Below are 12490 nucleotides of genomic sequence, written 5' to 3' on the forward strand. Positions count from 1 at the left end.
ACTCCCCTCCCATCCAGCAACCCTCAGTTTGTTTCCTATGGTTAAGAGTCTCTTATGGGGGGCACCTGGGTGGCTCAGTGGTTTAAAGCCTCTGCCTTCAGCTCAGGTCATGATCTCAGGGTTGTGGGATCGAGCCCCGCATTGGGCTCTTTGCTCAGCAGGGAGCCTGCTTCCTCCTCTCTCTCTCTCTCTCTGCCTGCCTCTCTGCCTACTTGTGATCTCTGTCTGTCAAATGAATAAATAAAATCTTTAAAAAAAAAAAAGAGTCTCTTATGGTTTGTCTCCCTCTCTGATTACATCTTCTAAATATTCTTAATCTGCCTTTTTCTCTTCATCTCCTTTGCCACCCAGTGCCCAGACCTATGTGGTTTACCACGTGGGCCACAGCGCCCACCTCAGCCATCTCCTCACATTCACTGTGGGCTCCTTTCACCCAGCATCCTCTCTTCCATAGTCAGAATGATCTCTCTAAAATGCAAACCTCAGCATGCATGCCCATGTTTAAAGTCTCTTAGTAAGTCTTCATTGCCTCAAAGACAGACAAAAGCTGTACTTCTTAGCCTGACATGAGCTGACAAGCCCCTTCTCCAACCTCATCTCCCACCAACCCCTCTTTTAGCCCTCCTAAGTAACTGTGGTTCCCAGTCCTGCTATTTCCTCTGCTCTGGCTTTTTTTTTTTTTTTTTTTTTTTTTTTTTTTTTGCTCATGTTGCCTTCTCTGCCTATAATGTTCCTGGCACGGTAGTACATAGTAGGTACTGAATTTATTAAAGGACGTCCATACATTCTATTCATCTTTTAAAATTCAGATTAAGTGTTATGTGTGAGGCCTTTTCTAACCCCTCCATCCCAGGTATTGCTGATTCAACTCTCCTTTGTATATAGATAGGCTCTTCCACCTTAATTTCCACCTCTATCTCACTTTATTGCATGTATCTAACACCTTGTCTGGGGTCCCCTCTTTACTCTAATGTACAGTTGGAGATTCTTGAGGCACAGACTGTGTGATTCATTGACTGACACACTGTTCTGCTCCTAGGAGCTGCGGAGTGAATGAAAGAAGCACGAGTGGGACCTTTTCTGGGAGTTCCTTGGAGACAAGCTGGAGGCTTCCCTGTGACAGAGCAGGTAGGAAAAGAGAAGAAAGAAGAGACTTAAATTTCTTCCTTTGATAGAGAGGAGGAAGTTAACCTAAGTACCAGAGTTGCTGGATAACTGTTTAGACACCGCAAAGCGCTTTGGCATGACACAGTGATGGGCCCAGATGTAGCACATCAACTGAGTAAGGCCCAGACCTGAGACTCTGGCCTTACCCCCACCTCTCAGACTGAAGGAGGGGTACCCAGCCCTATGAGAATCATCTAGACTCCATCATGGATGAAGGGGAAAGCTCGAGACACTTCTTCAGAGTGGACCCCACAGCTCTGGTGCCTCACCCCTAACCTCTGTTTCCAGCCATAGCCAACCTCAAGCCCTGGATGCATCCTGATCTGAGAAGCCCAGATTCATCTCCTGGGCTTCTGGGAGGGACTCCCAGCCATTGAGGCTGGTGAAGGAACCTTAGGCAGTTCTCCTGGTCCAGTGGTACCTGGTACTTATCAAAAGCCACTTAATGGCCTGGCCTCCCAGTACAAAGCCGTGTTTGGCAGGTGGAGCTTGTCAGTCTACTCTTCTATCCACCAAATTCACATAAGGCAAGGGGCCACCAGGTCAGGAGGGGTTAGCCTTAAACCAGATGAGGCCATGGTCCAGAGTGTGAGTCTACTTCTGGGAGTTTTCCCTCAACCCTCTCCTCCCTTGCTTCCCACAGCCTTGTTTGAACTTGACAGCCTCCAAAGAGATATTACTAGCTCCTCAGTTCCAGGAAAGAAATGAGACTCTTCCACAACCAGGGTCCCTTGAGTCCAGCAAAGATGCACTCTGGCTTTATTGTGAGGAAAATAGGGAGAAGGAACTGGGCCAGACTCATCCCAAGAACCCTCCTGTCAATGACTGCAGCCCAGGAGGTTCTCCACTCTCTGGGGCTGGGGAAGAGTCTTGGCTGTGCTCAGTTTCTCCACATCACTGTAGCAGTACAAATCAGAGCCATGGATGAGGTATAAGCCAGGACCATGGGCAGAACATGAGCTGGGGCCAAGGGACTTTTCCATACAGAGGGCTGCGTCAACCTTCTCATGGGGCCAAGGAAGCTCCATCCATGTGGCTTGAGGTCCTAACTTCAGGTCCAGCCACCACAGCTTCCGTCCTGGGAAGAAGGCGACAGACAAAACATTGCTTCCACATCATGGGATTCTCACCTTACCCTTCCCCATGCCCCGATGGGGATCTATGCAATGGAGAAGGAGCAAAACAAGCCACCCTTTGGTATCCAGATGCCCCTCACCTGCCATAATGTGGAGCCGAGAAGTCCCCGGACAAGTAAAGGCTGCATCCACAGCCTCAAGGTTGATCCCATGAGGGCTTCCAAATTCCTTCTCCAACCTCTTTGGATAACCATCTACTAGAGTATAGCCTCCCTTTGTCAGGAAGATATATACCTGAGTGCCCTGGAAGACAAAGGAATTAATCAGCATAGAGCTGGATATTCTTCCAGTCCCCATTTCAAGCCTCTTTCCCAACACATACCTGGATTAGGTAGACTTTACTGTCCCAGGAAAAGGCCGCATCCACTGCTGAAGGACCCTGGGGCCACTGATGGACAATGGGCCAGCTGTGCCACCCATCCTTGCTAGTGTCCAGACGCCAGTAGTGGGACCCTGTCGGGTATCAGAGGTACCTCTCTAGTATTGATGGTAAAAGGCCAGGCAGTGAATAGGCAAGTAACAGGTGCAGGGATAGGTCCTGAGAAGGTGGAGAGAATACATCCAGAGGCCAAGAGGGAAGAGGCCGGGTGAGAGGAAATAGAGCAGGACTTGAGCAGCAAAGTTTGGCATGGTGCCCTGATTGGATCTGGAGTTACTAGGGGCCTGACAGAAGGGCAAGCATGGAGAACAGTGGCTAAGGTGCCAAGTGAGGCCAATGTCATGGGGTTTGGCAGGGGCTCCTTATGCATCTCAGACATCCATGTACAGAGATACTGTAGACAATGAGGGACAGTGACCAGAAGGTAAAAGAGAAGCACCACAGCATGATCCCACCAAGTGTTCTCACTCTGGCTGTGTTCCCTAATCCCCTGATGTGGCAGGAGAGTGAGGGAGTAGCCAGACAAGTGCCCTAATTTTCTTCTCCCTTCCTCATAAAGATTTACTAAGGGAATTATGTAAGTTCCCATTTACCTCTCCTTCCTCAACCACTTCACTTACACTTGTTTCCCTCCTCCACTGAAACCGTACTTTTCAAGGTCGTCAATGTCCTCCAACTTGCCAAATCTAATTGTCAATTCTCTGTCTCCATCCTGCTCCACCTCTCAGCAGCATTTGACTGCTCACGACTCTCTTCTTGAAATATCTTTTTTTGGATCTTGGCTTCTGTGATACCAGCCTCTTCCAGTGTTCCTCTTTTTTTTTTTTTTTACTACCCTTCTCTTCAGCCTGATATCTTATATTGGAATCCTCTAGTTTGGGCCTCTTCACTACCTACACTCACTCTCTTGGTGATTTCACCCAGTCTAGGGCTTTAAATACCATCTACATGCTGATGACTTTGGATCTGTTCTCTTCAGCTTTCATAGACCTCTCCTTTGGGCATCAGGCTCAAACTTAACCGCCTGCCCAATATGTCCACTTGGGGCCATTAGACACCAAAACTCTGCAGTGTCCAAGCTGATGTCTGCTCCCTGCCAAACACACACGCACACGCACACACACACACACACGCACACACGCACCTACCTCATCTTTACCAATTTTAGAAAGAGGAAACCACCAGTCACCCAGTTGCCTAGTCCCAGAAAGCTAAATCATTCTTAAGACCTCTCTTTTTCATTCCCCACTCCAACCAATATTCAGTCCATTGGTTAATGCTGTTACCTCGACCTCCAAAAGATATCAAGATGACTCCTCACCACCTCTGGTGCTATTATCCTAGTCCACACTATCATTGCCTCTAATCCAGACAACTGCAAGAACTACTAGCTGGAGTCCCTGCTTACACCATTGTATCTCTAATGACTGTGTGCTCCAGGATGTTCTTTAAAAAATAAGTGAGAACAGGGGCGCCTGGTGGCTCAGTGGGTTAAAGCCTCTGTCTTCGGCTCGGGTCATGATCTCAGAGTCCTGGGATCGAGCCCCGCATCGGGCTCTCTGCTCAGCAGGGAGCCTGCTTCCTCCTCTCTCTCTGCCTGCCTCTCTGCCCACTTGTGATCTCTGTCTGTCAAATAAATAAAGTCTTTAAAAGAAAAAAAAATAAGTGAGAACATATCACGGCCCTGCTCAAGACCCCCTCCTGGTTTTCTTTCACAGTTGAAAATCCTTACCAGGTATATGTAATTTGTCCCCTGTCTCCCTCTTTTCAAGCCATTCACCTGCTCTTATATTGTTCTCTAGCCACTCTGGCCTCCTTTCCTGATTCCTCAAAGTATATGCTATCTATCCTCTCTAAAATGCTTTTCCCCCAGTGCTTTATGTACCTAATGCTTTAAAAAATTTTTTTTTATTTAAATTCAATTTAAAGTACAGTGTGATTAGTTTCAGGGGTAGAATTTAGTGATTTCATCAGTTGTTTACAACACCCAGTTCTCATTATCTCAAGTGCCCTCCTTAATGCCCACCACCCCGTTATCCCATCCCTCTCACCTCCTTCCCCTAGAGTAACCCTCGGTTTGTTTCCTATAGTTAAGAGTCTCTTGGGACACCTGGGTGGCTCAATCAGTTAAGCATCTGCGTTTGGCTCAGGTCATTATCCGAGGGTCCTGAAATCAAGTCCCACATCAGGTTCCCTGCTCAGTGGGGAGCCTGCTTCTCCTTCTTGTGCTTCCCCCTGCTTGTGCTCTCTCGCTCACTCACTTTCACTCTCTCTGACAAATAAATAAAATAAGTCTCTTATGGTTTGCCTCCCTCTCTGATTTTATCTTATTTTACTTATCTAATGCCTTTTTATTACTGAAATATCAGCTCAAAAAGCATCTCTTCAAAGAAGGTCCCCCTCATTTTCCTCACCTCTATCTTATTATCCTGTCTTAATTTCTTCACAGCTTTTCTTTGACACCTAACATTTTTTATTTTATATTTTTAAACATCAACAATTTTTAAATCCATTTATACCACCTCCAAATGATATTTGAGGATAAGGAACATCCTGATGTTCCCATAACACTTCACTGCTACCTGAAAGTATTCTCTTCTTTCCTTTTCTTATGGTCCTTTCTCCTCTTGTCAGGCTGTGTGAGGGCACCTGTCTCATCTGCCATGCTGCCTCCTGTATCCCAGTGCTTAGAACTACATCTGATGCCTCTCAGGTTCTCAATAAACACTTGTTGCATAAATAGCCGATGTTCTCACGATAGCCACAAGCTCCCTTTATAGCTGTTTACCAGGCATGTCATAGTGACTACATAGCCACCTTCACCTCCTGCAGAAACTACCCTGCTTATGACCCCTATTTTGAGAATGGGCTGTGGTGCTCTTTGTGCAGAGGAAATAAGTGATGAGCCCTCACCAGGCAATGCACAAACTGGCCAGCAACCACTTCAGTGTGGGCTAGAATAAAAATATGGGCTGGGTCAGTCAGATTTCCTTTCTGGCAACCCAAGCAGGAAAAAAGAGAGCAGCAGAGGCAGTTTCCAGTTGGACCTGAGGCTGAAAGATCATGACTAGGAGAAGGGAGAGGGCATGATGGGCCTTGTGCAAGCCAACATTGTGAAAAAGCAGAAACAATGGGTAAGGAGCTAGGGGGCAGAGAACAGAGAAAGATATGTCAGAGATGGGAGAGGACCAGCTCTATGCTGAGTAGCTGGGTCACACTAGGATTGTCACCTCAGCTGGGGATTTTTAACGTAACAGTGTTCTCTCATCAGCTAGGAAACGTATTTAATACTTTTGATTTAGGAGTTCAGCTGCATTCTATTCATGGCCACATGGCCTGGAGGTTCTATGATCTCTCCATGGTTGGGTATTCTCTGTACATCTTTATGTGGTCCCTGCGGCCCTGTTTCCTCAATAGCTCTACCTACCTACCTCTATCTCTGTCTCCCTTTTTCTGTCTGTCCTCCCAATGGTCCCATGCTCTCACCACAGCTACATGTTGATAATTATGTGTTCTTACTATGGCATTTATTCTCGGTATAAGCCTATATTTTCATTGCAGGTGTGTGTTTCTTCATGGAGGAATGTTCTCACTACACCATGCATTCCTGTTGTGAGGATATACTCTCCTCACAACTGTGTCTTTTCCATTATACCATGGTAGTCATATCTGATCAGATTTGTCCAGGAGTTAGGAGCAAAAATGGATTTTCACTGTTCTGTGTTCTCACCACTATTTTAAATTTATATCTGATCATATGTATATCTTAGGCTGAGTATTTGTTTACTCCTTCTCTTGGAGCTATTCAAGGTGGATCAAGACTCATCACTCTCTGCCTGACCAATGCCAGAACATCCCTAGGTATCCTTACATGGCTTTTACTAACTAATGCCAAAGGTCTGGAGAGAGATGTCTATCTGGTCACTAAGAGAAGAAACCTCCTTAGTCCAGCAAATCTATCTCCTAGAGGTCTAAGGGACCCAAAGTTTCTTGGCTGGTTCTCAGCAATAGGAACATCTCATCCCAGGTAATGCTGTGCCCAGAGGCCTGAGCTAAGAACCAAGAGGCACTTGGGAAAAGATTGAGCTCCTGAGGATATGCTTAAGGGGAGCTAGAGGACCTAGCAAGACATGCAAGAGCTAAGGGAATATGAGGAATCATAGAGACCCAAAGAGGGCACAGACCTGAGAGTAGATGGTCCTGTGAGGTAGTCAGGTAGATGAAGTTAGAGGCCTGGGCAATGAGAGACAAGGTTGAACAATATGCACCAGAGGAGATGAGGGATAAAAAACTGCATGCCGAGGAGGCTAAGGTTGGGACCCAAGGGGACAAAATAAAGCATGCAGTGATGAAAATGGAGGAAGTAATCAGAGATATATGAAAGAGACAGGAGGTATGGAGGGCAGAGATGGGGGAGTCAGGAGGCATCTCTCACCACTGAAGGCATATGTGGCACCATGGTTGTCGGTAAGCAGTGCAGACAAGACTAGATGTGGGCTACAGTGCATATCCCCATGGCCATGATGGGTACCATTCCCATGGCCCATCCCATTCCTGTGTCCATGGCCTGGGAAGAGAAATAGGTGAGGGGGAACATAGAGGGAGGCCGGAGGTCAGAATGAAGTCCAAGGTGGCCGAGATGGCTAGGGTTAGTGGGGATGTACACCTCTTCCATAGGAGGACAACTGGGAGTGTCCAAAATGGAGATTGGGCTAGGGCAAGGGCCAAGGTGCTATATCACAGAAATAAAGTAGGAGCTAGGGTAGGTGGGGTCTGCAAACTCAGGGAAGGTAGGTGAATTCAGGTGGATTGCAGGGGCTGGGGCTTTCTCACCTCTGCCAGGGCAGGATATGAAGTAGTCTCGAACATCCAGAGGGTACTTTGGAAGCACCTCTCCCGTGATGGGGTGGAAGCGCAGGAATTGGTTACCCCGGAAGCAGAAGTAGCGGCCGAGCCATCGCAGGGCAGAGGAGCATTCCCCAACAGCTGGCCAGGAACGCTCCTTTTTGGTTCCCGTAGCCAAGTCCCAGAACCACGTTTGGTTACCTTTGTCCAATCAGTCAACAAACATTCAGTGAGGCCAGGTTATGCCCTTCCTTAAGCTAGCAGTGGGGCCCATGATGGGCCAGATACAGTCCTGGCCCCGTGGAACTCACAGCCCAGCAGGGAAACAGTTGAAGAGAGTGATCATATAATAAACTTCAGCAGCAAAATGCATATGACTGGCTCAGCAAGTGCATTTAGAGGAGACAGGGAAATGTTTCCAGAGAAGGTGATATTTAAACTCATACCTAAAGCAGGAATTACAGGGCAGAGATGAGGAGATGGAACTCCAGAAGGAGGAAAGTCTGAAGCATGAAGCAAGTGAGGTGTACAGGGAACAGTGTAGAGTCTCTGGAACTTCATATTCAAGGTAAAGTCATGATGAGTATCAAGGCTAGAGGGTCAGTAGGAAGTTGGCCATGGAGAATCTTGTATGTAAGACTAAAGTACATAGATTCATCCTAAGGATGATGGGGAACAGTGAAGAATTTTAGCAGAAGTACACCCCGGTATGTCATGCAGGGTGACTTCTCCTTCCCCTATTTGACCTCTAGACCATAACCAGCTTCTCTATTTCTTCCCTTCCTTGGGAAGCCACATGGTGCTCCATCACCACCACCATCCCTGCCACTACCTCAATCACCACCAGCCCACCATTACTCCAGGTTTTCTTATTCCAGCCTGTGCTGACCTTTGAAGAAGAGGACACCCTCTTCTTGGCATTCCCCACGGTGACATTCCACAGCTGCATCCACTGGTGATGGGATTCCAGGAAACTCTTCTTGGAGCAACTTTGGATATCCTTTCTCCTTCTCAGGAGGATACACCCAGACTTTATCTCCCTGCATACAAATCACTCTATTTTTAACTGTGGACCCCACATACTGCCACCTGCATTCATACATTACATCTCTGATCTACTGCATTTATACAATATCCCCCTTGTGCCCCTACACACTTTCAGTTAACCTGTGGATGACAGTGTGCTGCCCCTTGCACAAATATGTACTATTAGCTTGACTGTGCAAATCCCCCCCTGTTGCTATAGCACATGCACACATCTGACACTTTCATGACACATTATCTGTAATACCATTAGTCTTGGCAAACACATCCACAGTCACCCTGCAATCATCCATCCATTCATACATTCATTCATTCACCTATCCATTTGTTTATTCATCTGTTCACTTGAGAAACAGTTGCTGAATGACTACCATATTGTGAAAGGCACTGGGGATAAAGGGATGGCAGGACAGTCTCTGCCTTCAAGGAGTCCACTGTACAAAAGCAGAAAGGTTCCTACAATCCTAGCCATTCAACCACCAAAGTAGAAACAGGTGAAGTGCATGGGGAATATAGAGGGAGTGCTTAAGCCTACCCAGAGAATTCCTGGAAGGCTTCACAGAGGAGGAAGCATTGGGGCCAAGAGTTGAAAACGGAGTAGGAATTCAATGTGACAATTGTATAAAGGGTGGTACCAGCAGAGGGAGAGCAGGTGCAGAGCATGCTCAGAGAATTATATGTAGTCTCATGGAGCTGGCACACAGTGATTTTGGTGGGGTAGGAGATAAGCCTGAAAAGATAACCAAAGGCCAGATCTTGAGACCCAAGTGTACCTGACTTGCAGGAACTGGCACAGGGTGGTGCCACTTAATGAAATAGAGGACACAGCAGAAAGGGTGAGTTTGTAAGAAAGATACTAAACTTGATTTGGGGGATACTGAATTTGAGGTACCCACAGAACATCTAAGCCAAAGATATCTGCCAGGAAATTGGAAAGAGATATCTGGGGCTCTGGGAGGAGCCAGATCTGGTGTCCACAACATAGAGAGTCCTCAGAGCCATGATAGTAGTTGTGATCACTTCAGGAGGGTGTTTTGAAGGGCTGGGACAGATCTCCAAGGAACATTCAGGGACTGGCTGAGGATGGGAAGCTGGAAAACAGCAAGAAAGAGGCAGGAGGGAACCTAAAGCTGGGAGTGAAGGCTGCCCCAAGCACACGGCACCTTGTACAAATTAGGAGAAGGTGCCCTTCCTCCAAGCAGACACAGCCTGGGCCAGGACATGGGACTTGATGAGCACAGCAGACTAGATTTCATCTTCTCCTCACCCCTTGGCCAGGTGCCATTGTTATGAACGGCCTGGCCACCATATGAAGAGTATGTGAGGCAGAGTCAGAGACCAAAGGAAGACATTACCAGGACGGAAGGATGGCCAACAGCATGAGGAGTAGCAGAGAGGTCTGGATAGAGATTGGGCCTGAAGAAGAGCCACTAGCTGCTATGACTGCCAGGCCCACGTGCACGTATACTCTCTTAGCTTGAGCTTTTTCAGGGAAGGAAGGCATAGGGGCAGGAAACCAGGAAGCCACTGTAAGGGGTCCATCTAGGGCTACCTGAAGGCGGGTCTCTAGTGTCCATTCCAGCACTTCCTGGCCCAGCCCTGACCTTGCCCCAGCAGTACCTTGATCAGGAAGACACTGCTGTGACCACGGCGGAATGCAGCATCCACGGTGTTGGTGAAATTCTTCCACCTCTCTGAGATTAACTCCCGGACCCATTTTTGACTGCTCCACACAAACTCCCCTGAAAAACACACACTCATTGAGGACCCAGAACAAAGTTTTGGCCTCCTGTGATAGTTACCAAGAAGCTGTGGGTGATGCCCTCAGTTAACTTCTAAGATCTCCCACAGACAGATACACCCTCGGAGAATGGGACCAAGTCTGAAGTCCCAAATGCCCCAATCCCTGCCCCTCCTACCTTTAAAAAACTGCATGGCCCCGTGTTCATCCAGGGTGGTAGCGTCAAAGCTCGAGCCATCCAAGCAGAGTTCTGGGGGGGGGGGGGAGGTGCAAGGAAAAGACCAGTCAGGTAATACGTTGCAGAGACACAGCCGGACAGACAGACTCCAGGGAGACAGGGCCTTACCAGTCACAGCTGGGTTCCCTCTGGTCCCACTCCCACCTTCAGTCCTGTTCCCTGGAGTACCGTCCCTAGAGAGAAGACAGTTGTCTGGATCCACTGGGCCCAATTCCTCTCCCTTCGCTCTTCACACCTGTCTTCACAGTTGCCCTGGCCTAAAAACTGGCCCTAACCCAGTCTAACCCAGTCCCCAGTCTTTCCCCAGCTCAAGCTTTACTCACGGAGGAAGAGGGTGGGCAACAGCCAGAGACCAGCATAGGCCCACCAACCCCAGTGCAATGGGTGTTCCCAGTGCCCGAGCCATGCTGAGGCCCTACAGACAGCTCTGGACTCCAGCTCAGCTCCCTATATAGAGATGGTGGCAGCACCACCCCCACCATGGCCTGCTGATCCTCCAAGTCCCGTCTCTCACAACTATGCCAATATTAGCTGATTACATCAGTGCAAATAAGGTCAGGGTCTGGACAGAAATCTGAGTCCAAGACTAACTTTTCCCGGCAAGAGGCCCCATCCCCCTTCAATGACTTTTGAGCAGTAACTAACCCATGCGTTGATACCCGGCTGTGACTCTCATCACCTTGGTGATGGGTCCAAGTGCCCATAAGGTCAAGGAAGGACATAGAATGATTGACGATCACCTTGCTGTGGTTGGACCTCTACAGTGGGGTGGGTGGGGGGAGGAAAGAAGTAGAGGAAACTACCATTTTTGTGTACTAAGTGTCAAGCCATGTTCTAAGACAGATAAAGACACTGATAATTATATCTATTTAGCAAACACACTTAGAAATACTCTTTTTACAAACTTCATCAAGGGTCTTTTGGGGCATTCCCAAACCCCTTCATGTTTGCCCTTGATGGGTCAATAATATTTCACTGTCGCCATATGTACAAGTCCCACCCCTCCCCCACCCACCCCACTGGCAAAGTGTTTAGAAAAATCACCTGGGTGGGAAGGGCTGAATGGGGCAGAAAGAGGTGTCTCTCTCTTGCAGATTGCATTTTAGTAATTAGTCTTTCCTGGGAATTTCCACCTTAAGGGAAAAGGGCTTTATTTACCCATCACAGAATAAACAGAACTGTAACTGGGGTTTCACAATATTTACTGCTGAGCCTTGCCTAAATGCTATCTTCTGAATGAAGCCTTTCTTGACCACCTTAACTAGCCATTTCAGACACTCACATATTTCTTTTGTGTCATTTATTAAATCATGAAATTTCATCTATTTATTTGTTGCTTTTTTTCCTTCGTTTTGCCCGTCTTACTTACCATTACATTCTCCCCACCTAAAATACTACCTGGTGCATAATAGGTGCTCAATAACTGTTGAATGAAAAAAATAATGGATTTTGCCTACTAACTAGTGTTGCTAATGTTGCAACTGAATTCCTAACAATTCCTTCTGGGAATTCCTTCTTTGCTTCTGGGGTGAGGGGAATATCGGGAATTGGTGGTGTGCTAATAATGGGAAGCATACTGTGAGCCGGGGTCACAAGTCCCCTTGTCACTGCCTTTTACCTGGTCTTGTTTCTCTCTCCAGTGTTCATCCCCACATGCCTCTCTTCCTCCAGCGCTAGAATCTTACCTGCTATCTCTAGTAACTGCTATCTTCAGTACTCCTTGGGGCCACTCCCAAAGCCTGCCTCATCCCCATCTGAGGCTTGGCTGCTGAATCAGAAGACAAATATGGGCAGTCAGCTATGGCCCAGGATGAGGTTCCAGGACCCCTGTTCCCCAGTCCAGCCCCAAAGGGCCCTGATCCCTGTCAGATGGCTCCATGCCCCTGACATTCCCCTATATAGCCTTAGCAAAGGTCTCAAATTCTTCTTCTACTCTGCAA

General features: G+C 47.6%; 1 protein-coding gene across 1 annotated transcript; it reads right to left on the minus strand.

Annotated features, from left to right (window-relative positions):
- Positions 1-1898: 1898 nt before the first annotated feature.
- On the minus strand, positions 1899-10997 carry HPX (hemopexin). The gene is made up of 10 exons (XM_032853324.1): positions 10874-10997; positions 10659-10723; positions 10491-10562; positions 10192-10313; positions 8417-8567; positions 7516-7728; positions 7118-7249; positions 2626-2756; positions 2384-2546; positions 1899-2245 (listed from the first exon to the last, which is right to left on the minus strand). The coding sequence occupies exons 1-10, from the start codon at positions 10954-10956 to the stop codon at positions 1986-1988; spliced, it is 1392 nt and encodes a 463-aa protein (XP_032709215.1). The 5' UTR covers positions 10957-10997; the 3' UTR covers positions 1899-1985.
- Positions 10998-12490: the final 1493 nt, after the last annotated feature.

This window comes from Lontra canadensis, unplaced genomic scaffold (assembly GCF_010015895.1).
Source record: "Lontra canadensis isolate GAN:19392208 unplaced genomic scaffold, GSC_riverotter_1.0 scaffold7, whole genome shotgun sequence".
NCBI classification, from domain to species: domain Eukaryota; kingdom Metazoa; phylum Chordata; class Mammalia; order Carnivora; family Mustelidae; genus Lontra; species Lontra canadensis.

Coding starts and splice junctions, on each gene's coding strand:
- HPX (XM_032853324.1), bottom strand. CDS start 10,956: ATGGCTCGGGCACTGGGAACACCCATTGCACTGGGGTTGGTGGGCCTA. Junction 10,724..10,873: donor GTTGCCCACCCTCTTCCTCC/GTGAGTAAAGCT, acceptor TCTTCTCTCTAG/GGACGGTACTCCAGGGAACA. Junction 2,246..2,383: donor TCGGCTCCACATTATGGCAG/GTGAGGGGCATC, acceptor CCTTCTTCCCAG/GACGGAAGCTGTGGTGGCTG.